At 43.0% G+C, this 27,327-nt stretch overlaps 1 protein-coding gene across 3 annotated transcripts in view; it reads left to right on the top strand.

Annotated features, from left to right (window-relative positions):
* Window positions 1–27,009, top strand: part of greb1 (growth regulating estrogen receptor binding 1) — a 200,158-nt gene extending 173,149 nt beyond the window's left edge. For all 3 annotated transcript variants that reach the window (XM_033021586.1, XM_033021585.1, XM_033021583.1), the window contains exons 25-34: window positions 1,376–1,528; window positions 2,553–2,695; window positions 4,875–5,036; window positions 6,972–7,176; window positions 7,728–7,902; window positions 16,433–16,660; window positions 17,407–17,542; window positions 19,595–19,795; window positions 25,368–25,506; window positions 26,192–27,009. In XM_033021586.1, the coding sequence (XP_032877477.1) occupies window positions 1,376–1,528; window positions 2,553–2,695; window positions 4,875–5,036; window positions 6,972–7,176; window positions 7,728–7,902; window positions 16,433–16,660; window positions 17,407–17,542; window positions 19,595–19,795; window positions 25,368–25,506; window positions 26,192–26,355 (1,706 nt within the window). In that variant the 3' untranslated portion in view covers window positions 26,356–27,009. The remainder of the gene's footprint in view (window positions 1–1,375; window positions 1,529–2,552; window positions 2,696–4,874; window positions 5,037–6,971; window positions 7,177–7,727; window positions 7,903–16,432; window positions 16,661–17,406; window positions 17,543–19,594; window positions 19,796–25,367; window positions 25,507–26,191) is intronic.
* The last annotated feature ends 318 nt before the right edge of the window (window positions 27,010–27,327 follow it).

Raw genomic sequence — 27,327 nt, 5'->3', positions numbered from 1 at the left:
ATAGAGATTAAAGGGCCTGTCCCACTTGGCCGTCATTTGCGCAGATGTCGCGCAAAGATTTTGTACATCCCAAAATCCTGGGGAGCCGCGTGCGACCGCACGTCACTGCCTATGTCGCCACAAACCATGCGCGCATCACGTGCGTGTCACGACACGTGCGTCGTGACGCGTAAATTATGTCACGTAAATTACGCACAAATGACGGCCAAGTGGGACAGGCCCTTAAGAGTTGCTGTTAAGTGCAGTACATTAGTCAATAGGGTATAGAATATGTAATAATATTTTAGAGTAAATTGAGCAACTCACAGCCATTTTATGAGTGCTTGGAGATATACATTTTAGATTTGAATATCCACTTTATACATCAAGCAAATACTTTTTATTGTCAATAGTCAGTAGTCAGATTTATTCGTCACATACACAGTGAAATGCAGTGCAATGAACTTGCCATCAGCGGTACAATAAATAAGAACACACAATACACAATAAAAATTTAACACAAAAACATCCAACACAGCATTCATCACGTGGTGGAAGGCACAAAGTTCAGTCAGTCGTCCTCCATTTCTTTTTCAAGAAACACCGTAGGCCGCGGGCCGGCGATCGGAGCACTTCTCCTCTGCGGTCCCCAACGATAAATCCCAGGCTCTGCAGACCGTGGCTTCAGGACCGCAGGCCAGCGATCGGAGCACTCCCTTCTGGCGACCCCCGGCGAGGGCTCGCCTGCTCCGTGATGAAAAGTTCATGCTGCGCCTGCTGCTGAAGCTCCGGGCCCAACTCCGGGAAAGGCCGCACCAATCCTTGTTGTTAAGCCGCGAGGTAGGCGACATGGAAAAAGTTGCCTCTCCGTGGAGGAGGCGAGCAAAATTGATCACACACACACACACACACACACACACACACACACACACACACACACACACACACACACACACACACACACACACACACACACCCACACACCCACACCCCCCCCCCCCCCCCACACACACACACACACACACACACACACACACACACCCCCCCCCCCCGAGCGACATTAAAACAAACAATTGGACATATTAAAAAAGCAAAAAAACTCCTGCTATCTCGCAGCACCCCCACCGACAGTTCTGCTCTTGCGTTCAATATAACCATTTTTTTTACCATCCATTTCTTCATGCTCACAAAACATATAGATTTACTGCCTTCCATTGTTTTGATATAAATTGAGGAATGCAGTGCGATGCCTCCTTTCATGAGATTTTCTTGTGGTATTCTGATGCTCGTTATTCCCATACGTAAGAATGACCCATTTGTTCCTAGAAACGTACAGTAACATAATTGAATGGATGAGCTTGCAATTTAATTTCCCTATTTATATTTTATTTTTTAGAACCCAAAGAGCATTCTGCATCACAACAGAAAGAAAGCTTATTGTGGCCTGATTTGGAAACTTTCAGCAAATTGGCCTTCGACTACACTGTCCATGATCCAAAGTATGAAGATGCTAGTCCCGTTTATTCAAGAGACCTTGCCAACAATAAAGGTCAATCATTAATTTATTTTTTCCATTGAACTGCCAGCATAAGTTGTTCTATGACAAGGAGGTGAGGAAAATGCTACAGTGGTGCTGGATTGCAAGTCTGCCTGCACTTCTCATAAACTGCTGTCATTCTCAAAGACAAGGCAAAGTCTCATAAACGCAGTCTATGTATTTAAATCTTCTACTCTCTGTTGAAAGTACAACAATGTAAAAATCGCAGACTAAGATTAACATGAATGATGTTAAAAAATGGTGCTGAATAAAAATAAGATAATGGCAATGTATTTATCCTATATATTTATCTTTGTTGAGTTGCCTCTTAAATCCTGGAGGTTCTTATTATTGCACAAAAGAGCAGTTAGTCCCCTCTCTCCAAGCTATCAAGGGCTAGTGCAGCATCATGTGTTGTCTAGTGCAGCGGACCCACCCAGTTCATGCTTAGAAGTTAATCAGTCGTGTCTACCAGAATGTACAAGATTGGTGATTACCTGAACTGCCTCCAATGGAAAAGATGTGTGTCCACCCAGACTTAGTTGGTTGGAGAAAGAAAGCAGAACAACCATTCAAGCAGTGATATTTAAAATTAGCTTACTGCATTTGAATATGCTTATGAAATTATTATATATTGTTGACTGTTATATGTTCCAAGACCCAGGACCCTGGGACTTTGAGCTGTGCAACCTAACCAGTCTGAAGAAGGCTTTCGACCCGAAACGTCACCCATTCCTTCTCTCCGGAGATGCTGCCTGTCCAGCTTTTTGTGCCCATCTTTGGTTTAAACCAGCATCTGCAGTTCCTTCTTATGCTAAACATCCTCTTGTCATCTATCTCTATTGGGACCTTGGCTTCCCGGTCCCATTATATATTGAGTTGGGTCAGTGGGTTGCCTTGTTTTTATTTTCCTTCATTCAGTGAATGGATGGAATTGTACAATCTTATTACATTGTGTTTCAAACAAATACAAATTATGAAAATCTATGCTTGTATGTTGACTTTTTGTGACTTGCCAAAACCCCTAACTTTACAGGGTATTTAACCAATAAGAAAGACGATGATGTCTACCTGCGGCGCCACACAACACGTCTAAGATTATCCAAATATGCTGCCTACAATACATATCATCACTGTGAGCAGTGTCATGAATACATGGGTTTCAATCCCAGATGCCAGGTATGCATGAGAATCGAACAGCAAAGAAACAATGAAACTATTATTAAAATAGATAAAAAGTAAAAGTATAAACAGATATGAAATAGAACAATATAATAGCGCACACTTTCTACTGTGTTTTACAGTGTAATTTGTGAAAATTACAGCTGTGTTTATACATAGTCCCCCCATTTCAGGGCACCATAATGTTTGAGACACATGGCTTCACAGGTGTTTGTAATTGCTCAGGTGTGTTTAATTGCCTCCTTCATGCAGTTATAAGAGAGCTCCCAGCACCTTGTCTTTCCTCCAGTCTTTCCATCACCTTTTGAAACTTTTATTGCCGTTTATCAACATGAGGACCAAAGTTGTGCTAATGAAAGACAAAGAAGCCATTATGAGACTGAGAAACAAGAATAAAACTGTTAGAGACATCAGCCAAACCTTTGGCTTACCAAAACCAACTGTTTGGAACATCATTAAGAAGAAAGAGAGCACTGGTGAGCTTACTAATCGCAAAGGGACTGGCAGGCCAAGGAAGACCTTCACAGCTGATGACCAAAGAATTCTCTCTATAATAAAGAAAAATCCCCAAATACCTGTCTGACAGATCAGAAGTTTATTTTTTTTAGTAACCAAAGTTATCAACGTATGATTTTTTGTGTGTTGGAAAATAAAATATAGTGGCACAGCTGGTGAACTTGCTGCCTCACACGCCAGAGATCTGTATTCGATCCTGTCCTCGGGCACTGTCTGTGTTGAATTTGCACATTCTCCCTGCAAGCGTGTGGGTTTACTCCCACATCCCAAAGACGCATTGGCTTTGTAGGTTAACTTGTCTCTGTAAAATTGCCCCTAATGTGTAGGGAGTGGGTGAGGAAAGTGCGATAACAGAACTTGTGTGAATGGGTAGACAAAAATGCTGGAGAAACTCAGCGGGTGAGGCAGCAGCTATGGAGCGAAGGAATAGGCGACGTTTCGGGTCGAGACCGTTCTTCAGACTGATGTCGGGAGGGGGGGGGTGCGGGAAAAAGAAAGGACGAGGGGGAGACGGTAGGCTGTTGGAGAGCTGGGAATGGGAGGGGAAGGAGGGAGAAAGCAAGGACTACCTGAAATTGGAGAAGCCAATGTTCATACCGCTGGGGTGTAAACTATCCAAGCGAAATATGAGGTGCTGCTCCTCCAAATTGCTGTGGGCCTCACTCTGGCCATGGAGGAGGCCCAGGACAGAAAGATCGGATTCGGAATGGGAGGGGGAGTTGAAGTGCTGAGCCACCTGGAGATCAGGTTGGTTATTGCGAACTGAGTGTAGGAGTTGTGCGAAGCGATCGCCAAGCCTGCACTTGGTCGCACCGAGGTTAATCATACGCTGAATAATCCAACCAGAATTTATTTTGGAAGTGGAAAGAAATAATTGAAATTGCATTAATTGCAACGTGGAAAAAGAGATGAGATACTGTATTGTAATTTTGCTGCATGTCATTGTGGTATATATCATGGCTTGATTGGTGAATATGTTTAGTTTGTGACTTTATTTGAAGCAGAAATAATATGTGATCTTAATTCTGACTGGTAACTCGCACGTGTCATGCAAGCCGTCTTAAATGATCACTTAAACTGTCATTTGGTAACCTAAAAAGCTGCCTAGGTTGCCCGGCTGGCAACAGGGAAAAAAAGTTATGCGAGAACCCTGGAAACACTCTTCAGGAGTCAGGTGTGGATATACCGGTTATACAGACCTGGCAGAGCATCACCAGAGAAGACACGCAGCAACTGGTGATGTCCATGAATCACAGACTTCAAACAGTCATTGGATATGCAACAAAATACTAAACTCATTTCATTTACATGACATTGCTGTGTCCCAAACATTATGGTGCTCTGAATGGGGGATGGAGGGGGGGGGGGGGGGGATTTTAATAAATGCCTTTATTAAAAATCTGGCAATGTGCACTTTAACCACATGTGATTTTTTTCTATTACTAATCTCAAATTGTGGAGTGCAGAGACAAATAAATGAATGATGGGTCTTTGTCCCAAACATTATGGAGGGCGCTGTATAAGCAATAGGATTCAACACTGCTTAATATGTACACTCATTTCATTTTTTAAATTATTTATAAAGACAAGTATTAAGTGTAATAAGGATTTATTTCTGCATGGCAAATGGATTGAGAACTAATTTTCACTTTTCTGTTAGCCATACGACTCCACACTCCATGCCTTCTGCTTTTCCTGTTCAATGCTGGGAGAGGAAGTCCAACTCCACTTCATTATTCCCAAATCAAAAGAACATAATTTTATGTTCAGCCAACCCGGAGGGCAGCTGGAGAGTATGAGGTTGCCACTCGTTACTGACAAGGTGGGTTTCTGTCTCAACCTGTAATTTTACAGCTATTTTGTCGTGCTTAAAATTATTAATTACTTGAACTAACAAGCGCAGTAATTAAACCCTTTTAAAAAACTTTCTACTGTCAATCATCACTTGCAGTTAGCACCAGGAACGTATTCTGGTTTCAGCAGAGGAGATAGTGCAATGACTACACATTATTCATTTTTTATGATGAGATGCTGAAGCTTTGTTTTCTACTGCTAGGTGAGGAGGAGATGTCTTCGAGCAACAGTTAAAAGACACTTGCACTGTGTGCCCACTTAAACCATACCCGCCCTCATTTTATTGCTTTCACGTCAGGTTTTCTGGAGATAGTTTTGATCCAACAACATGCGCAGTGGCTTGTGTTAAAGGATGGGCCAGCCAAGAGCTCAAAGACGAGGCTGCTAATTGTTCAATAATTTTTTTCAGGGTGGCACAGTTGTGCAGCATTAGAGTTGCGGAATAAAAGTGCCAGAAACACAGGTTTGATCCTGCTTATGGCTGCAATCTGTACTGAATTTGTACATTTCCCTGTGACCGCGTGGGCTTTCTCCTGATGTTCCGGTTTCCTCTCCTATTCAAAAGACGTGCGGGTTTGAAGGTTAATTGGCTTCTGTAAATTGTCTCTGGTGTGCAGGATAAAACTAGTTTACAGGGGATCATTGGTTGGTGTGGACTCGCTGGGCCGAAGGGTCTGTTTCCGCACTGTATCTTTTGGAGGAGAGGAACATCCCTGCCCCCTGTCTCCATCAAATGATGTCGATGTGCAGTTTACCAGGCAGTACAAATATCTTGGAGTGTACCTGGACAGTAAACTGAACTGGTCCAGGAACGCTGAGGCTCTGTACAAGAAGGGACAGAGCCGGCTGTAGTTTTTGAGAAGGCTCCGCTCCATCAATGTCTGCAGTAAGATGCTGCAGTATGGTGGTTGCCAGTGCCATCTTCTTTGCTGTCATGTGTTGGAGCAGCAGGGTGAAGGCCGCAGATGCCAATCTGTTTAACAAACAAAAGAAGGTTGGCTCTGTCCTGGGAGCGGAGGTGGATTCATAGAAGATGGTTTTGGATGGGAGGGTGCTCCTCAAACTGTGGAGCATCTTGGACAATACAGCTCACCACCTCCGTGACACACTGTTTCAGTAACAGACTGGTTGCATCAAGATGCAGTACAGAACTCCACAGGAGATCCTTCTTCCCTGTGGCCATCAAACTGTACAACTCCTCCCCCTTCTGTCGTGGGGTAGACTGTGACTGACTCCCATCCCCCCCCCACCCCCCCCCCCCCCGCCCAATCTTTGCACATCCCCAATCCTTTCCACTCGTCACTTTAATTTCATGTTTGATGTATTTGTGTTTTATGACTATTGGCAGATCAATTTCCCTCCTAGGATAAATAACGTATCATATCTAAACTAAACTATTTTCTCCTAATTGGTCACAGCAAACCTCCACTGAATCGCTATTATTATTCAAAGGATTTGAAAGGCAATTTGGCAACTCTGAAACTAATTTTTAAAATAAAACAGACTTTCATGAGGATGGAATGGTCCATGTCATTAAAAAATGTTATCCATCTAATAGTCACTGTTCCTCCTGTAGGAAACATATTGGAACAACTGATAAGTTCCATTTAAAGCCGTGGGGAGTATGCCACAAAGTGGAGGCTGCCAATGGTCTGGGAAATAATTTGCCTTCAAAATTCCTTCAATCCTCTTTCATGTACTGACTGAACGAAGATTTATGAAGTGCGGGTCCAGCTTCCTTGCTCAGAAGGCTATGAACAGTATATTCAAGGCAGAGTAAACTTGATTTTAGTCACTGGAGTGAACAAGGAATATGGTGATCAGACAGTAAAGTGAACAAGGCACAGAATTTGACGTGAACGGTTGCATACCTTTACTTATCCATCCATTTCTTATATCCTAGAATTCAGACTGCATAAAGAGTCCAATCTTTACACCAACAACAGGACGTCATGAACATGGTCTCTTCAATCTGTATCACGCTATGGATGGTGCTAACCATTTGCATGTGCTGGTTATCAAGGAATACGAGATGTCAGTCTACAAGAAATATTGGCCAAACCACATCATGCTAGTCCTACCCAGCATCTTCAATAACTCTGGAGTTGGTATGTCAAAAAGTAATCCTTATGCATTTTCGTTTACTGATGTAGTCATTGCGTTGAAATACAGCTGATTCAATAATTTCTAACATAGACGCAAAATGCTGGAGTAACTCAGCGGGACAGGCAGCATCTCTGGAGAGAAGGAATGGGTGTTGTTTCAGGTTCAGACCCTTCTTCTCATCTGATGTCAGGGGAGTGGGTGGGACGGAGACAGTAAGACTGGTGGGAAAACTGGGAAGGGGAGGGGATGGAGAGAGAGGGAAAGCAAGGACTATTTGAAGTTAGAGAAGTCATTGTTCATACCGCTGGGGTGTAAGCTACCCAAGCGAAATATGAGGTGCCATCCCTCCAATTTGCGCTGGACCTCGTTGACCATCTCAGAATCCACAAAATTAGGGTGTGAATATATAAGGGGCTGCCAAAGAAGGAGGACTGGTGCATGAATCGGGACATTACATAGAGGAGCAAAATATGAACCCAAATAGTTTGTTTTGAGCTGCATGAATTTATCAGATTCAACCCTCTGATTAGTATTCTTGTTATTTATGCTCTAGGTGCAGCTCACTTTTTGATTAAAGAGCTCTCCTACCATAATTTGGAACTGGAACGTAATCGTCAAGAGGAGCTTGGAACTAAACCTCAAGATGTGTGGCCATTCATTATCATTGCCGATGACTCGTGTGTGATGTGGCACAGCCTCAATACTGAAATCCCAAAGAACTCTTCCAGGTAATTAAAGGCACTTCCACTTCAAATTCCAACTTCTTTGCCATTCGAATTTTAAATAGACTTCTTTAGCTAATATTATCTGCTCCGCATTCGTGTAGGGATGTTGGTGTTGTTTGCCTATCCTGCACCCAATTTTCACATAGGACACATTGCTGATTTTGAAGTGTTAATCATTTCTAAAACAAAAAGCAAGCATTCCTTTTCCCATGTAAAGGAGAAAAAGCATTCCTTTTCCCTTATGGAGAGAAGGCAGGTACAGGATACTGAGTTGGATGATCAGCCATGATCATATTGAATGGCGGTGCAGGCTCGAAGGGCCGAATGACCTACTCCTGCACCTATTTTCTATGTTTCTAAAAGTGAAAAATAAATTAAATCTTTGCTTTTCATTACATTGCCTAAAATGATTGCTTCTGTTTTAATTGCTAAATGTGAGTGCAAATTAAGTGATGATCCACTCATGCACTGTTTAAATGAAATACTATTGTAACAACTTTAAAGCTTTCAAAAAATCTTCGGAATGTATTATGAATAATTTATTCCAAGCCAGAAATGTATCAACTATATTGCTCTTGGTAGACCTACAAACAGCATTCAAATAACCGATCAGGTAACCTGGTTTTGCCGGGGTATTTGGCCTAACATGTCCTTGCTGACCAAGATGCCTTTCTAAACTAGTCCTATTTGCCTGCATTTAAGTCATATCCTTCCTATCCTGGTACCTGTCCAAATATCTTTTAGATATTGTTATTGTACCTGCTTCAACAGTTTCCTCTGGCAGCTCATTGTGCGGTAAAGTTACCCCTCTGGTTCCTATTTAATTATTCCCCTATTACTTGTACGATACTGTCCAATTCACTTTTACCCGATTATGGACATTGGACTTTGTCTATGCAATTGATACATTACAATGTTGTGAACTATATTCTGCACCAGGTACTTTCCTCTTTACTCCATCTAATTGTACTTGAGATTGGCTTGCTTATATATATGTATGGTATCATCTGATCTGATTGGATAGCATGCAAAACAAAATGTTTCACTGTACTTTGATACACATGACAATAATAAACCTAAACCGAAGGCCTCTAGTTCTTGATTCCCAAATTATAGCAAAAATACTCTACATTCATTGTATCTATTGTTTTAGTGTTGGAGAAAACACTAGTGGAAATAAACTTTGTTTAAGAAGGAACTGCAGATGCTGGAAAATCAAAGGTACACAAAAATGCTGGAGAAACTCAGCGGGTGAGGCAGCATCAATGGAGCAAAGGAAATTGGCGAAGTTTCGGGTCGGGACCCTTCTTCAGACTGATGGTGGGGGGGGGGGGGGGGGGGGCGGGGAGAAGAAAGGAAGATTTTAAGAAGGAACAGCAGATCCTGGAAAATCGAAGGTAGACAAAAATGCTGGAAAAATAATTTTCTTCTTCTCACCCCCTCCCCACTCTCACATCAGTCTGAAGAAGGGTCTCGACCCAAAACGTCGCCTTTTTCCTTCGCTCCACAGATTCTGCCTCACCCGCTGAGTTTCTCCAGCATTTTTATCTAGCTGAAATAAACTCATGAATGTATATACTTGTTTCTGAGCACCCCATGTTCTTCAAAGAATAAAGTCCTCACCTATACCTCGTCTCTTGAATCCTGTAGCTTGACATACGGTATCCTGTAATTTTGAGAACCATGTAAATCTTTTCTGTATTCTTTCCAAATTAATGACATCTTTCCTTTGGCAGATTGACCAAAATTTGACACAATACTCCAAGTGCAGCCTCACCAACATTTTGTACATCTACAACATAACATCCTAACTTCTCTCCTCAATGCTGTTACTGGTAAAGACCAGCTTGACAAAAGCCTTTTTCACCACCCTGTCTGCCTGTGATTCAACTCCTTCAAGCAGCATGATCAGGAGAGCAACAGTGAGAGCAGGTGGCACTTTGATGTCTGAACAATGACATTTCTGGCAGCAGCACAAGCTTTCAATGCTGCACTGAAGCGTCAGGCTGGATTATAAGCACAAACCTGTGGAATAAAGTTAAAATCTTCAAATCATGTTTAGAAGTGATGGAAAAATAACCTCGGCGGTTGATATTCAAGAACTGGTGAAAACAGGAAGGCAGATTATTATCTGAATGGTGTCAAGTTGGGGAAAAGGGGAAGTACAACGCGATCTGGGGGTCCTTGTTCATCAGTCACTGAAACTAAGCATACAGGTACAGCAAGCAGTGAATAAAGCGAATGGCATGTTGGCCTTCATAACAAGAGGAGTTGAGTATCGGAGCACAGAGGTCCTTCTGCAGTTGTACAGGGCCCTAGTGAGGCCACACCTGGAGTATTGTTTGCAGTTTTGGTCTCCCAAGGTTGAGGAAGGACATTCTTGCTATTGAGGGAGCGCAGCGTAGGTTCACGAGGTTAATTCCCGGGATGGCGGGACTGTCACATAGAATCATAGAATCATAGAAAGTAGGTGCGAGAGTAGACCACCAGGTCCGTCGAGCCCGCACCGCCATTCACTCATGGCTGAACACTAAACAGACACACTTACCCACAAACAGTAGACACAAGACACAGAACACAAGACACTACCCTCCCCTTTATACCGCTATCACCCCTCTCCACCCCAAGAACCGCGTGATCTCCTGGGGGAGGCAAAAAACCGGATAAAAACCCAGGTCCAATTCGGGAAAAAAATCCGGGAAATTCCTCTCCGACCCCAATCCAGGCGATCGACACTTGTCCAGGAGATCACTCAGGTCTACTATACTAACCATACCTAGGTCCATATCCCTGCCCTCTCCCCGTAGCCCCTTATCCCCTTGGCAGCTAAAAAACCATCTATTTTTGACTTAAATATATTTAACGTTTCTGCTTCCACTGCTCCCTGGGGCAGTGAATTCCACAAACTAACCACCCTCTGGGTGAAGAAGTTCTTCCTCATCTCAGTTTTAAAAGAGCCCCCCCTCACTCTGCAACTATGTCCCCTAGTTCTAGCCTCCCCGATCATTGGGAACATCCTCGGTGCATCCACCCGATCAAGGCCCCTCACGATCTTATACGTTTCAATGAGATCGCCTCTCATTCTTCTAAACTCCAAAGAGTAGAGTCCCAGCTTACTTAACCTTTCCTCATATGTCAATCCCCTCATTGCAGGAATTAATCTTGTAAACCTTCGCTGCACTGCCTCCAGGGCTAGTACATCCTTTCTTAAGTATGGACCCCAGAACTGTACACAGTATTCCAAATGTGGTCTCACTAATACCGTGTACAGCTGCAGCAAGACCTCCGTGTTTTTATACTCAATCCCCCTAGCAATAAAGGCCAAAACTCCATTGGCCTTCCTGATTGCTTGCTGCACCTGCATACTGACTTTTAGTGATTCATGTACTAATACCCCTAGATCCCTTTGCGTTGCATTACAACGCAGCTCCTCCTCATTTAGAAAATAACTTGCCCTATCATTTTTTTCCCCAAAGTGAATGACTTCACATTTATTAGTATTAAATTTCATCTGCCAAGTTGTTGCCCACTCACCTAGCTTATCTATATCCTTTTGCAGACTCTTCCTATCCTCCTCATCCCCTACTTTCCCTCCCATTTTCGTATCGTCCGCAAATTTTGATATATTACACTTGGTTCCCTCCTCCAAATCATTTATATAAATTGTGAACAACTGTGGTCCCAGCACCGACCCTTGCGGAACCCCGCTAGTTACCGGTTGCCATCCCGAGTATGAACCATTTATCCCCACTCTCTGCTTCCTATTCGTTAGCCAATCCTCTACCCATGCTAATATATTACCCCCAATCCCACAATTTTTTATTTTTAGCAATAGTCTCTTATGTGGCACCTTGTCAAAAGCCTTTTGGAAGTCCAAGTATACCACATCCACCGGTTCCCCTTTATCCACTCGGCTTGTTACTTCCTCAAAGAATTCGAGCAGATTCGTTAAACATGACTTCCCCTTCACAAAACCATGCTGGTTCTGTCTGATGAAGTCATGTTTATCCAAGTGGCCCGTTAGTGATTCTTTAATAATTGTCTCCAACATTTTACCCACCACCGATGTTAGACTAACCGGTCTATAGTTACCCGCCTTCTGTTTACTTCCTTTTTTAAATATAGGTGTTACATTGGCCATTTTCCAATCCACTGGGACCGTTCCTGCCTCCAGGGAGTTTTGGAAAATTATCACCAATGCATCCACAATCCCCACTGCTATCTCCCTCAAGACCCTTGGATGTAATCCATCAGGTCCAGGGGATTTATCCTCCTTCAGTCCCATTAATTTCCCTAATACCACCTCCTTGGTGATCTTAATAGTATTTAGCTCCTCCATTCCTACCGCCTCCTGTTTATCCAGCGTTGGAATATTTTTTGTGTCTTCTATGGTGAAGACTGATACAAAATACTCGTTTAATGCCTTTGCCATTTCCATGTTCCCCACCAACAACTCTCCAGTCTCACCCTCCAATGGACCAACGTTCACCTTAACCACCCTTTTTCTTCTTATATAGCTATAAAAACTCTTACTATTAGTTTTTATGTTGTTCGCTAAATTCCTTTCATAGCCTATTTTCCCCGTCTTAATTAATCTCTTAGTTACTTTTTGCTGACCTTTAAATGCTTCCCAATCCTCTACCCTCCCACTACCTCTGGCTACCTTGTATGCCCTTGCCTTCAGCCGAATACTATCCTTTATAGCTTTACTGAGCCATGGCTGACTGTTCTTACCCTTACCCCTTTTTTTCTTCATAGGAATAAATTTATCTTGAAGGTTATACAGTAGACCTTTAAACGTACACCACTGCTCATGTACCGTCTTATTCTTGAGTCTGCTATCCCAGTCAACTTTGATCAGCTCAGTCCTCATACCTTCATAATCCCCCTTATTTAGACTAAGCACCCTAGCCTGAGTTTCAACCTGCTCCCCTTCTATCTGAATATGGAATTCGACCATATTGTGGTCACTTGTTCCCAACGAGTCCCTAACTATGACATTTTTAATTAATCCTGCTTCATTACACAGGACCAGATCTAAGATTGCCTCCCCCCTTGTCGGTTCCGTGACATACTGTTCTAGGAACCCGTCTCTAATACATTCTATAAACTCTTCCTCTAGTCTACCCTGCCCAGTTTGGTTTGCCCAATTAATATGAAAATTGAAGTCCCCCATGATTACAGCAGTTCCCTTTTTACATGCGTCAACTATTTGCAGATTTATGTTCTGACTAACAGCGTCACAGCTATTTGGAGGTCTATAAATTACACCCACTAGTGTTTTTTTCCCTTTGTTATTCTCTATCTGTACCCAAGCTGTTTCACTATCCTGATCCTTCAACGCAATATCCTTCCTCTCCATTGCCGTTATTCCCTCCCTTATTAAAAGGGCCACCCCTCCTCCCTTTCTTTCCTGTCTATCTTTTCTAATTGTCGAGTACCCCTCTATATTTAACTCCCAGTCCTGATCCCCTTGCAGCCATGTCTCCGTAATGGCCACGATATCATAACTATATATACTTAATTGCACCGTTAATTCATTTATCTTATTTTGAATACTCCGCGCATTTAGATAAAGCACTTTCAGATGATTTTTACTACCCTTCCTTTCCGTTTTTGCCCCTTTTACATCTAGAGCTTTATCTTCACACATTCTGGATCCTCCTGTCACATTTTGATTTTCCGCTTCCCTAGCCTCCCTAGATGAGCCCTCCAATCTATCCTTCCAAAGCACTGCTGTAATATCTTCCCTGACTAGCAATGCAACACCACCACCTCTTGCCCCTCCAATTCTATCACACCTGAAGCAATGAAACCCTGGAATATTTAGTTTCCAATCACAGCCCTCCTGCAACCATGTTTCACTGATCGCCACAACATCATACTTCCAGGTGTCTATCCAGACTCTAAGCTCATCCACCTTTCCTACAATGCTCCTAGCATTAAAATATGCATATTTAAGAAACCCCCCGTCTCTTCTTCTCTGTTTATTTCCTTTTTTTTCCTTCTCCTCTTGTGTCCGAGTGCTTCCCTTTTCTGCTTCCTGCCTCCCATTCGATCCACTAGCTTTCTCTATTTGAGTCCCTCGCCCCAACCATTCTAGTTTAAAGTCCCCCCAGTGACCTTTGCAAATTTCCCCGCCAGGATGTTGGTCCCCCTCGGGTTCAAGTGCAACCCATCCTCTCTGTACAGGTCCCACCTTCCCCAAAAGAAGTCCCAATGATCCAGAAACTTGAATCCCTGCCCTCTGCACCAGTCTTTCAGCCACGCATTTATCCTCCACCTCGCTCTATTCTTACTCTCACTGTCGCGTGGTACAGGCAGTAATCCTGAGATTGTTACCTTTTTGGTCCTTTTCCTTAACTCTCGTCCCAACACCCTAAATCCTCCCTTCAAGACCCCTTCACTCTTTTTACCTATGTCATTTGTACCAATATGTACCACGACCTCAGGCTCCTCTCTCTCTGATTTCAGGATATCTTGGATGCGTTGAGACACGTCCGAGACCTTGGCACCAGGGAGGCAGACCACCATCCTGGTCTCCCGACTGCGGCCACAGAAACGCCTATCCGACCCCCTAACAATAGAGTCCCCAATTACTATTGCCCTCTTCTTTTTTTCCCTACCTTTCGGAGCAACAGGGCCGGTCTCTGTGCTGGAGGCCCGTCCGCTGTTGCTACTCCCGGGCAGGCTGTCATCCTCATCCGTACTCAAACAAGAGTATTTATTTGCAAGGTGTACCGACATTGGAGTACTCCCTCGTTCCTGCCTCTGCCCCATTCCCTTCCTTAGCGTGACCCACATGTCTCCCTCCCGAGGTTTTGGAGTGACCACCTCCCTATAACTCCCCTCTATGACCTCGTCACTCCCCCTGACAAGACAGAGGTTATCGAGCTGCTGCTCCAGGAACCTAATACGGTCCCTTAGGAGCCCCATCTCTCTGCACCTGGTGCAGATGTGGACGTCTGGAGGGACATCCGACACCATGACCTCCCACATCTGACATCCAGAACAGTACACTGCTCTGACTGTCATTCTCTCGTCTTACCCTGGATCCGATACCAGTACAATACAATAGAAACTGCTGGGAGAAATCAGCAGGTATCTGACTCACAACAACTGCTCCCTCTTGCCCTTTAAACTGTACCTTCACTATATAAACAAAAAGCACTGTACCTTTAGCCCACTGTACCTTTAGCCCACTGTACCTTTAGCCCACTGTACCTTTAGCCCACTGTACCCTTAGCTCACTGTACCTTTAGCCCACTGTACCCTTAGCTCACTGTACCCTTAGCTCACTGTACCCTTACTAAATCACTGTACCTTTAACCAGAAAGCAGAAATGCTAACCTGAGGTTGCACCCAATCAGCTGCTTCCTCTAGTCTGCTCCCACCAATCAGCGGCTTCCCCAGAAACCCTCCCTATGGAGTGTGGAACGTTACGGGATTTGGTAAGCTCTGACCCTCCACCGCTGTCTCCAACGGTCCTGGGTCTCTGTGAGAACAAGCCCCGTGCCCGATTCAAGCCCTCACCGCTCTGACCCTCCACCGCTGTCTCCAACGGTCCTGGGTCTCTGTGAGAACAAGCCCCGTGCCCGATTCAAGCCCTCACCGCTCTGACCCTCCACCGCTGTCTCCAACGGTCCTGGGTCTCTGTGAGAACAAGCCCCGTGCCCGATTCAAGCCCTCACCGCTCTGACCCTCCACCGCTGTCTCCAACGGTCCTGGGTCTCTGTGAGAACAAGCCCCGTGCCCGATTCAAGCCCTCACCGCTCTGACCCTCCACCGCTGTCTCCAACGGTCCTGGGTCTCTGTGAGAACAAGCCCCGTGCCCGATTCAAGCCCTCACCGCTCTGCACATGTTGATAGATGGAGAGGCTGGGCTTGTATACTCTGGAATTTAGAAGGATGAGAGGGGATCATTGAACCATATAAGGTTATTAAGGGTTTGGACATGCTAGAGACAGGAAACATGTTCCTGATGTTGGGGAGTCCAGAACCAGGGGCCACAGTTTAACAATAAGTGGTAAGCCATTTAGAACGGAGATGAGGAAAAACTTTTTCACACAGAGGTTTGTGAATCTGTGGAATTCTCTGCCTCAGAAGGCAGTGGAGGCCAATTCTCTGGATGCTTTCAAGAGAGAGTTGGATAGAGCTCTTAAAGATAGCGGAGTCAGGGGATATGGGGAGAAGGCAGGAACGGGTACTGACTGTGGATGATCATCCATGATCACAGTGAATGGCGGTGCTTGCTCAAAGGGCCAAAATGGCCTACTCCTGCATCTATTGTCTATTCTTATGTTATGAAGGAAACAGGGAAAAGTGTGCTTTAAGCTTCTAAATTAACTACAATGAACCACCAGCTCAAGAAAATTATAGATGTACTCATTTAAATGTACAGAAAAATGTATTTCAGCTAGTGTTTTCGCTGACCTATAGATCAGTCCAGTGTCTATGGTATAACACTGTCCTGCCTTTAGTCAGCTCTGACTGGTTACCCTTATTAACTAAATTTAATATTTTTTATATCCAGTGTATCTGCTGAACCGAAAGTTGTAGAGCGAAATGTTTCTTTGAAGCACGTCCTCCAGCACATTGAAGTGACTACTCAGATCCCACGCTATGCCCTTTGTGGTTTCCGGAAGTGGTCCAGTAAAGTAAGCAGTCCATACCTTACGGAGCCTTTCTCTCGCTGTCATCTACATGACTTTTTGATGCTGAATGTGGATTTGACTCAAAATGTCCAGTACAATCAGAACCGGTGAGTTGGTTAATGTTGCTTATTTACTCAGTGAGATGCTAACATATATTTTCACCAAAACTTGTATTTCATAATAACATTTTTGACCTCATTAAAATAATTACTTTTGACAATTAATTTGACTTCAAAGTGATAACAATATACTTTGGGTTATAAGCAAATTTAGTTGCATCTGCTTTAAAATTCATCCTCATTTGTTTGCACTAAACTTCTTATTTAGCGATGTTGGCCCATTCTGCTGTCTCCAATGCACCTATTGAAATCAATGGGATGATCCTCGGGTAGATATGTACATCTAAGCTTATCAATTAGTGTAAGTAGATCTAGCTGAGAGCGTTAAATTCTCGGAAACCATTTCAGAATTCTGTTCCAAAAGCCAGGTATCAGGTATGGAAGCAGATTAGAGTATCCTGGATGTTGTTCGCGGTCAGGAGACTATCTTGCACATATGCCTGCTGCTGCTGCAAGAAAAACAGCTCTGACTACGAATAAGTTGTGTGGCATTGGTTCGTGTTTGGCAGCTTCAAGAAGTGACAGACCCTATCCCTCAAACAGAATGGAGGGCCATTGACAATGGGGAAATGTACATTTAGCTGCCCATCAATGCAGCGTAAATGTGCCAACCAACAACATTGCAATTGTTGGCTTGAGTCTGAAATATGACAACATTGATTAGTTAGCTCTGCTCACAAGAAATGTTGCCTGTCATGCTTTAGCAAAAAAAAAAAAAGTGTACCTTGTTTCAGATTTACCTGTGATGATGTGGATTTCAACCTCCGAGTTCACAGTGCCGGTCTTCTTATCTGTCGTTTTAATCGCTTCAGTGTTATGAAGAAACAAATTGCCATTGGCGGACACAGAACATTTCTCATCAAGTCAAAGGTATTCTAAAGGGAATATAACCATTTGATGAATAATTCAAATTCCAATAACGGTAGTAGATCAACCAAAACTTTTTCCTGCATTTGTTTTTATTTCTAATAGACATAGAAAATAGGTGCAGGAGTAGGCTATTCGGCCCTTCGAGCCTGCACCGCCATTCAATATGATCATGGCTGATCATCCAACTCAGTATCCCGTACCTGCCTTCTCTCCATACCCCCTGATCCCTCTAGCCACATGGGCCACATCTAACTCCCTCTTAAATATAGCCAATGAACTGGCCTCAACTACCTTCTGTGGCAGAGAGTTCCAGAGATTCACCACTCTCTGCGTGAAAAATGTTTTTCTCATCTCGGTTCTAAAGGATTTCCCCTCTATCCTTAAGCTGTGACCCCTTGTCCTGGACTTCCCCAACATCGGGAACAATCTTCCTGCATCTAGCCTGTCCAATCCCTTAAGAATTTTGTAATGAATCAATGGATATACTTTGTGCTCATCTCAGTAAAGATGAAGTACAGTGATGGATGTACAAATCTGCTGGTTAACCTTGACATCAGTCCGGGTGCTTCTTCAGTGTTGCCCTTACATTGAGCATAGGTCCCCCTATGCCACGGTGTCTGAAATGCTGGTCATTGCAATGTTTTTATTACATTATGAATTTGAACTTTTTTTACATTTCCCAATGGTTGAGATTGAAAATGTCAGAATAGATTAAAAAATTGATTGGATGCTGAGTAAGCCCCCTTTGTTCTACCTTTACTAATTTTTTAATTTAGTGTAGTTTAGAGATACTGCTCTGAAACAGGCCCTTCGGCCCACCGTTTCTGCACTGGCAAACGACTACCCCACACTAATTCTACCCTACTCTCTCAGTACAATTTACAGGAGACAATTAACCTACAAACCTGCATGTCTTTGGAATGTGGGAGGAAACTGGAGTGCACAGAGAAAACTCATGCGGTCACAGGGAAAACATGCAAACTCCGTACAGACAGCAGCCATAGTCAGGATCAAATTCAGATCTCTGGTGTTGTAAGGCAACAACTGTACTATTACGCCACTGTGCCACCCAGGAACTTAGAATTTTCTCATTTTGCCTTTTCCTAACATTCTGAAGGTAGCTAGATGAAATCATTAATTACAAATAAAATGATTACATACCCACATTTTGTCATTTCAAGGCTCAACCATCACTGTGCTGGTCTGATTTTTTTTTAAAATTCTGTGGAGGCTATGGTAGTATTTGAAGATTGTTAATTTACAGTCAACTAATACAGACTATCGGACCAATATTAGAATGCCTGTCACCTTTGTGCTACCGTTTAACGAGGTGTAGCACACCTTTATCAATTAAGCAGAGAACCTATGAGCAAAGTTCCAATCTTTCCCCGTATCAACAAAATGAAGGCAGAAAAAATATGACCTATCTTCCTCATTCTTAGGAAATGGGTTTTAGAAATGGGACGGACAAATAAGGCAAGCATTTATTGCTTATCCCTATTTTCTATTTAGGTGGTTCTGATGATAACCATTTCTCTGGTTGTTTGATAACTGATCAATTTAAAGTCAACTGGGCTGAAGCAATGTAAAGTCAACCACATCTTACATGGATTGTGATCATTTATAGGCAAAGATGCAAGGTTTTATTCCCTGAGTGGTATAAATGGACCAATTGCATAAAACAGACGCACACTTACCTTGGGAGCTTGGCTGAGGCTTATACCTTTCACACCAAATTATATGTGAGCATGATGTCGATCAATCAATTACTTCAAGCCGAACTGTTGAAGAACTGCTCATCAGGGAAAGTGGCTCAATTCCTCCTCCTTATCCTTGCGTTAACTTTCTATCAAATTTTGAATTTAAAATAAATAGCATCTCTACTCCTTTGTCAGACATTGTATACAATCAGTTCTGCTTCCCATCCCTTATTTTAGTATCTCATTGAATGAGTAGAATGCCGGTCACACTTTCATATCTGTATGTCTTATGTACAAGCTCAAAAAAGCTGTCATTTGTTGATTACACTGAATACAATTCTATGTGTTACAGATTCCTGATGTACCTATGTCCATATCTCCATCTCAGTACATCTGTGCTCCAGACAGCAAACATACATTTTTAGCTGCACCAGCCCAGTTACTGCTCGAAAGATATCTGCAACAAACCAGCAACAACCTTTTCCCGTTGTCTATGCAGAACTACAGTCATCCAGTGCTGTCAATAGATTGTTATCTTAACCTGGGACACGAGGTATGGCATCAATATTGTAAATTCTATGCTCCCTCTCTCCCCCTCATTAATAATTGCAGTCTGAGTACTGATATAATTTATTAAACTTCAAAATTAGAATGTGATGTGGTTTCACGTAGTATATCTGTACCATATTAGAGTCAAGGAGTCACAGGTAATTATATTATCACAAGTAACAGCATATTTCACGTATGTCACTTCCTAGAGCTTTAATTCCAGCTCTTTTACAAGAACATTCCAGCCTACTATTGAGAGGAATGTTATTGTCTGGCAAGTGAGGGTGGTTGCATCGGGAAAGTAGAACTTATGTCAGCTCCTTCCCCAACCAAATTCTTTCTTCATCTCATCCTTTCTGACCACAATTTATTTCATCAACTTTTCTTTTGACTAGTGTCATGGCATTGCCTGTCAGAAGACTCAGCAAAAGTCAGCATGTTGAAGATTAATGTCGTTGTAGGATAGGAGAGGTTGCCTTATCATGAGATCCTCGCCATGGAGCTATTATCAACACTTATTTTATTTGCTGCACAAGAAACCTTCGTGGCTGTTTGCATCACATTTTGCGCCGTGATCTTAGTGTTCAACATTATTTGAGTGAGGCTGCTTTTGTTTCAAACAAATTTTCTGCAAGTACCTATTGAATATAAAAATGAATCTGAAACCTGTCTTCTGAAATACATTTGTATGTAGTTTAATCAGGGATACTGGAAGGCCAACCCTAAAAAGTTAATTTGTTCCCCTTATTATGAACTAACTTTGATTAAGACTTCCTCTCTCGTCCAGTCAATTGCTTGCCAAGTAGCGGGATGAGGGGCAAGGTGGTGGACATAGTCCATACGAACCACAACAAGGTTTTGATAAGATTGCACATGCTAGGTTCCTCTAGATAAATGTAACTGGCTTGATGATAGGAAACAGCGGGTGTTAGTGGAAGGTTGGCTTTAGCTTTGGAGGTCCATGACTAGTATTGTAATAATAATAATAATAAATTTTATTTTATTTAATGGGCGCCTTTCAGCCATCTCAAGGACACCTTACATAGTAATCGGAATAACATATAATCGGAATATATTGTGCCTCAAATGTTAATGCTGGGCCCTTTGTTGTTGTTCATCCAAATCAATGATTTGGTTGAGAATGTACAAGGCATGATTAGTAAGTTTGCAGATGACTCTAAAATAGATGGTATCATAGATTATCTATTTTAACTTTATTAAAGATTACAGCGGGATCTTGATTAGCTGGGTGATTGAACTTTACTGTGCCCTCCATAATGTTTGGGACAAAGACCCATCATTTATTTATTTGCCTCTGTACTCCACAATTTAAGATATGTAATAGAAAAAAATCACATGTGGTTAAAGTGCACATTGTCAGATTTTATAAAAGGCCATTTTTATACATTTTTGTTTCACCATGTAGACATTACAGCAATGTGTATACATCGTCCCCCCATTTCAGGGCACCGTAATGTTTGGGACACATGGGTTCACAGGCATTTGTAATTGCTCAGGTGTGTTTAATTGCCTCATTAATGTAGGTATAAGAGAGCTCAGTACACAGTCTTTCCTCCAGTCTTTCCATCACCTTTGGGAACTTTTATTGCTGTTTATCAACATGAGGAGCAAAGTTGTACCAATGTAAGTCAAAGAAGCCATTATGAGACTGAGAAACAAGAATAAAACTGTTAGAGACATCATCCAAACCTTAGGCTTACTAAAATCAACTGTTTGGAACATCATTAAGAAGAAAGATAGTACTGGTTAGCTTACTAATCACAAAGGGACTGACAGGCCAAGGAAGACCTCCACAGCTGATGACAGAGGAATTCACTCTATAATAAAGAAAAATCCCCAAACACCTGTCCGACAGATCAGAAACGCTCTTCGGGAGTCAGGTGCGGATTTGTCAATGACCATTTCCGCAGAAGACTTCATGAACAGAAATACAGGGGCTACACTGCAAGATGCAAACCACTGGTTAGATGCAAAAATAGGATGGCCAGGTTACAGTTTGCCAAGAAGTACTTAAAAGAGCAATCACAGTTCTGGAAAAAGGTCTTGTGGTCAGATGAGACGAAGATTAACTTATATCAGAGTGATGCCAAGAGCTAAGTATGGAGGGGAGAATGAACTGCCCAAGATCCAAAGCATACCACCTCATCTGTGGGGGTGTTATGGCCTGGGCATGAATGGCTGCTGAAGGTACTGGCTCACCTATCTTCATTGATAATACTCTAGCGCCACCCGGTGGTTAGGCCACTTACTATGGGAACCCTTGGCAGACTGGGGTAGTGTCAAGTGACTGGGTAATGGCGGGAAGGAGGTGTCACGAGGTTTAGGGATGTGCCCTAGTATAAGCATTCAGCCCCGGGTCAACCCTCCCCCATATCGGCAGTGCCTTGGAGGGCCCGGAAACCAGGCCCTGCGTCCACCGGGAGTTCAGCTGCGCCGCCTGTCCTGAACGACCCCGGTATGGCAAAATGGTGTTACTACCGCCAGCGCTCGGGTCCCGCAGCCCGTCAATGCCACCCGCCCTGTTCGTATCCAGGAAATGCAAGGGGCGGCCTCCAGTAGTCGCTGCTGCGGTCGGCCTGAAACATCGCTTCCATGCTTGGGATCGACACACGGGACGACAGTTCCTGGTTGATAGGGCGCGGAGGTTAGCGTTTTACCCCCGTCGGGGGTCGACACTCATTCTGGGTCAACATACAGCCCCGGGTCAACCTACCGCCATTCGCGTGTGTGTTCTCTTTACTTCAACAATAAAGATATATTTGATTCACCACGCATGGCTTGCTTATTCGCCCGCCATAATACAACTGCTGATAGTAGCAGCAAAATGAATTCTGAAGTGTACAGACACACCCTATCTGCTCATGCTCAAACAAATGTCTCAAAACTCATTGGCCGGTGGTTCATTCTACAGCAAGACAATGATCCCAAACATACTGCTAAAGCAACAAAGGTGTTTTTCAAAGCTAAAAAATGGTCAATCCTTGAGTGGCCAAGTCAATCACCCGATCTGAACCCAATTGAGCATGCCTTTTATATGCTGAAGAGAAAACTGAAGGGGATTAGCCCCAAAAACAAGTATAAGATAAAGATGGCTGCAATACAATCTTTGCAGAGCATCACCAAAGAAGACACCCAGCAACTGGTGATGTCCATGAATCGCAGACTTCAAGCAGTCATTGCATGCAAAGGATATGCAACAAAATATTAAACATGACTACTTTCATTTACATGACATTGCTGTGTCCCAAACAGTATGGTGCCCTGAAATGGGGGGACTCCATATAAACAATGCTGTAATTTCTACATGGTGAAACCAAAATGTATAAAAATGGCCTTTATTAAAATCTGACAATGTGCACTTTAACCACATGTGTTTTTTTTCTATTGCAAATCTCAAATTGTGGAGTTCAGAGGCAAATAAATAAATAATGGGTCTTTGTCCCAAACATTATGGAGGGCACTGTGTTTGCCATACCTCAGCACATGGCAAATTTAGATAAGTGTAAGGTGTTGCATTTTGAGAAAGTCAAACCAGGGAGAGACATTCATAGTGAACTGTGAGGATTTGGGGAGTGTTGTAGAACAGAGGGGCCTATGAATACCAATACATGATACCCTGAACGTGGTGTCACAAGTGGACATGGTGGTGGTTCTGGAATAATCCTTGAGGTTGTTTTCCCTTCTCTTTCAATATAATTTGAAGATTTGAATCCTATTCCACAAGTTTGTGCCTATAATTCAGTCTCGCGATTTAGTGCAGCATTGGGAGCCTGTGCCAGAAATGCCATTGTTCAGATGTTAAAGTGTCATCTGCTCTCACTGTTGCTCTCTGATTCCCGCTGCGTGATTCAACTGAGGAGTGGAGTCGCAGGTAGGCGCGGTGGTTGTCAAGCTGGTCTTCATCAGTTACGGCATTGAGTCAGGGTGGATGTTGCAGCTGTTTGAGTGTTGATGAATCCGCACTTGGAATATCGAGCTCAGTTTTGCTCACTGTGCTGTAGGGAAGATGCCATTAATCTGGACAGAATGCAGAAAAGATTTACGAGGGTCTGAGTTACAGAGAGCGTTTGGGCAGGTTCTTTGGAGCACAGAAGGAGAGATACTTAGAGATATAGCATGTAAACAAGCCCTATGGCCCACCATGTCCTTGCTGATACTGGTTCACACTAGTTCTATGTTATCCCACTTTCGCGTCCACTCTCTCTTATAAAGTTGTATAAAATCATGAGGAACATAGGATGAATGCACACGGCCTTTTTCCCCATTGCAGGGGAATCAAGAACAAGCGGACATAGGTTTAAGGTGAGAGGAGAAAGATTTAATAGGAATCTGAGGGGTGGTACATATATGGAATGTGCTGCTGGAGGAAGTGGTTGAGGCAGGTACAATAACAACATTCAAAAGGTATTTGGTCAGGTACATGGATAGGAAAGGCTTGAAGGAATATCAGTCAATCGTGGGCAAATGGGATCTTCCATAAGCAGGGGTGGATATTGCTATCAAAACATGGGGGGGCACAATTTCTTGGTGGCTGCATGCGCGCGCACGCACACACGCACACACACACACACACACACACACACACACACACACACACACACACACACACACACACACACACACACACACACACAGACACACACACACGCAAGGTTTCGGAGGCTTCGGCCGTGGACACTGTGGACGGTAACATCGGGAGCTGACCTGGTCGGTGACCGACTCCGAACCCCAGCAACAGCAACTTCGTCTGCCCCGAATCGTGGGGCTTGAATTGGCCCGTTCGCGGGGCCTTTCAACACCCAGGCACGACTTAAAACCGGTCGCGGGATCTTCCATCCCCCGGCGGGGGCTTCAACATCGGGGGCCTCGATGCAGCAATTTGACCGCGAGGCGATGGAAGATCCCGCGGCCGATTTTAAGCCGCGGTCGGCGATGAAAGGCCCCGTGAACGGGCCGATTCAAGCTCCGCTCTTTGATCTCCCTCCTCCAATCACCGCGCTCTATCCTCAATCCCACCCCCTACTTCCGCCTCTGACTGACACCTCCCTCCTCCAATCATTGCGCTGAATCATCATGCCTAGTCACCCCCCCCCCCCCCCACACTGCCTGCTGACCGAAGTCTCTCTCTTCCAATCGGCGCCCTCGATCATCAGTCCCACCCCCACTGTCTTGCGGAAAGCGGAGATTTTTAATACATTTTTTTCACCCAAACTTCAAAATTCAAATTACAAACATGGGGGGGGGATTGTCCCCCACCTCTCAAAATATAGAGGGGACGTGACCCCCTGTTCCTCCCCGGATTTCCGCCCATGCATAGATGAGCATCTAGGTCAACATGGATAAGTTGGGCTGAAAGGCCTAATTCCATGCTGTGTGACTCTAACTCTTTGACATGCATCATTTATATTATCTCATGATTATTCTGCCAATTGCAACCAGTGTTCAAAATTGTATTAATTCCCAGATGTTAGCTTGTTATTTCCTTCAATTGTGTAATTTAAAAGCATAAATGATTCCTGAAAATCAAATTGCGGTCTCCATATTTGATATTTCAGATTACAGTTTGCTTTGTGAGCTCCCGTCCTCATTCTTTAAATATCAACTGTTCCGGCCTTGCTTTCAGTGGCCTCCTCCTGTATCTCTGTGACTCATTTGTCACAGCGAATATTTTGAAGAAATTCAATTTTCTGAAAGGTAAGTCAGGGTTTTATTTAACTTTTCACTTTTGATATTTACATTTTTAAAAGGTAGTATGGCATTCCCCCTGGTGGCATCACTTTTTAAATGCATTTGTTTTATTAATCCAGATTCTTGCAATTATATTCCCTTGGGTTTCCAGAATTGATTATCCTGCATTATTTGAATTAATATAATTAATTGAATCGAGCATGAGAATTAATTCCAATGCTACAAAAAACTCTCGAATATAGGTATAGTGGAAAACATATCATGATAATAATATCTGACATTGTCATGTAGGCTTAAGGAAATGTTGTTCCTTAGCATGGGAGTCAGAAGTCTCAAAAACGAACTGCTTTAGCATTGGCAAGGTTAAAGCTGAGCCTGAAAGCTTTCTGCAAAACATGAAAGATTCCAATAGAATTTTGTTTTCTCATACAGTCTAACAAATTTTATGGGAATCATTATTGTTATCAAAGGCTATAATGCTTGGATGCAAATATTTAATTTTCCATTGTTGAAGTTTGATGTTGCCTTGTGTAAAGATAAATTGTAAATATTTGTGATTTCTAAACTAAATTCAGACATATTTAACACCAGTGCCTTTTGTATGAATACAGGCTTGAATAAGGAATAGTTTAAACACAATTTTTACTGTAAAAATAATTGACTAATATTACTTACGCATCCATCTGTTTAGGTGCCACACTCTGTGTCATTTGTCAAGATCGTAGTTCTCTTCGGCAGACTGTTGTAAGACTGGAGCTGGAGGATGAGTGGCAGTTCAGGTTAAGAGATGAATTCCAGACTGCTAACTCGCAAGAGGATAAGCCACTCTTTTTTCTGACTGGACGACATATCTGAGGAATGAAAATTCCCCGGTAAAACATACACTACAAAAATAAGCACTCCAGAAATAACACAATTTTGTTTTGAGCTATGAACATATTTCAATGTCTAAACCAGTGGGTTTTTTTTAAAGAAACTAAGTAGAATGGTACCAAATCAAATGTAAATACATCAAGAAAATTCCTGTAGCCATTCATCTATCTTATGCACTGCCTTAAACTTTTTTTTTAAGAGAATTTTTGAAATGTCTTTACTTGCCTGAATTTGAGACAGATGGTTAACTTCAATATTTGATATACCTTAGACTAAATGATTTTACATTGCATCTGGTTTAAAACGTCAAGGCTTGAATCTCAGCTCTGCTGTTCGAAAGGAAATCAGGAAGTGGGCCCTCCTGGCCAGTTACTGTGGTAGTTTGTGGCAAATCTGCACTTTAGGACCACTGAACTGTGAGAAGAAAAATGAGTCACTGAACTCTCAAGTAACACCTCAAGCACTATCAATCCTGATGGATATGGCATAGAGTCGTACTTAGACTAAGAATCATTCCTTCCAATAATTTCATTGCAATGGTGTTGTTCAGTTTTAATTTAGAGATGCAGTGTGGAAACAGGCCCTTTGGACAAACCAAGTCTGCGCCGACCAGCGATCACCAGCACTATCCTACACACTAGGGACAATTTTATGATTTTTTTGTACCAAAGCCGATTAATCTACAAACCCATTTGAAATGTGTGAGGAAACCAGAGCACCCAGAGAAAACCCATGCATCACGGGAAAAACATAGAAACTATGCAGAGAAGTCTCCCGTAGTCAGGATCGAACCCGGGTCTCTGTATGGCAACAGCTCAACCACTGTGCCACCTTGCAGCTGATGATTGGAAGTACATTTCCAATTGTATCATTTTAGTTTTATTTCTGCAAGATCTGTGATAATTTCAATTAGATGTGAGCAATTTGAATACAAAGCCTGAATTTATAAAAATG

The sequence above is a fragment of the Amblyraja radiata genome, chromosome 5, assembly GCF_010909765.2.
Source record: "Amblyraja radiata isolate CabotCenter1 chromosome 5, sAmbRad1.1.pri, whole genome shotgun sequence".
NCBI classification, from domain to species: Eukaryota; Metazoa; Chordata; class Chondrichthyes; order Rajiformes; family Rajidae; genus Amblyraja; species Amblyraja radiata.
The sequence above is the reverse complement of the archived record's forward strand: the minus strand, read 5'-3'. Positions and strand labels throughout refer to the sequence as shown.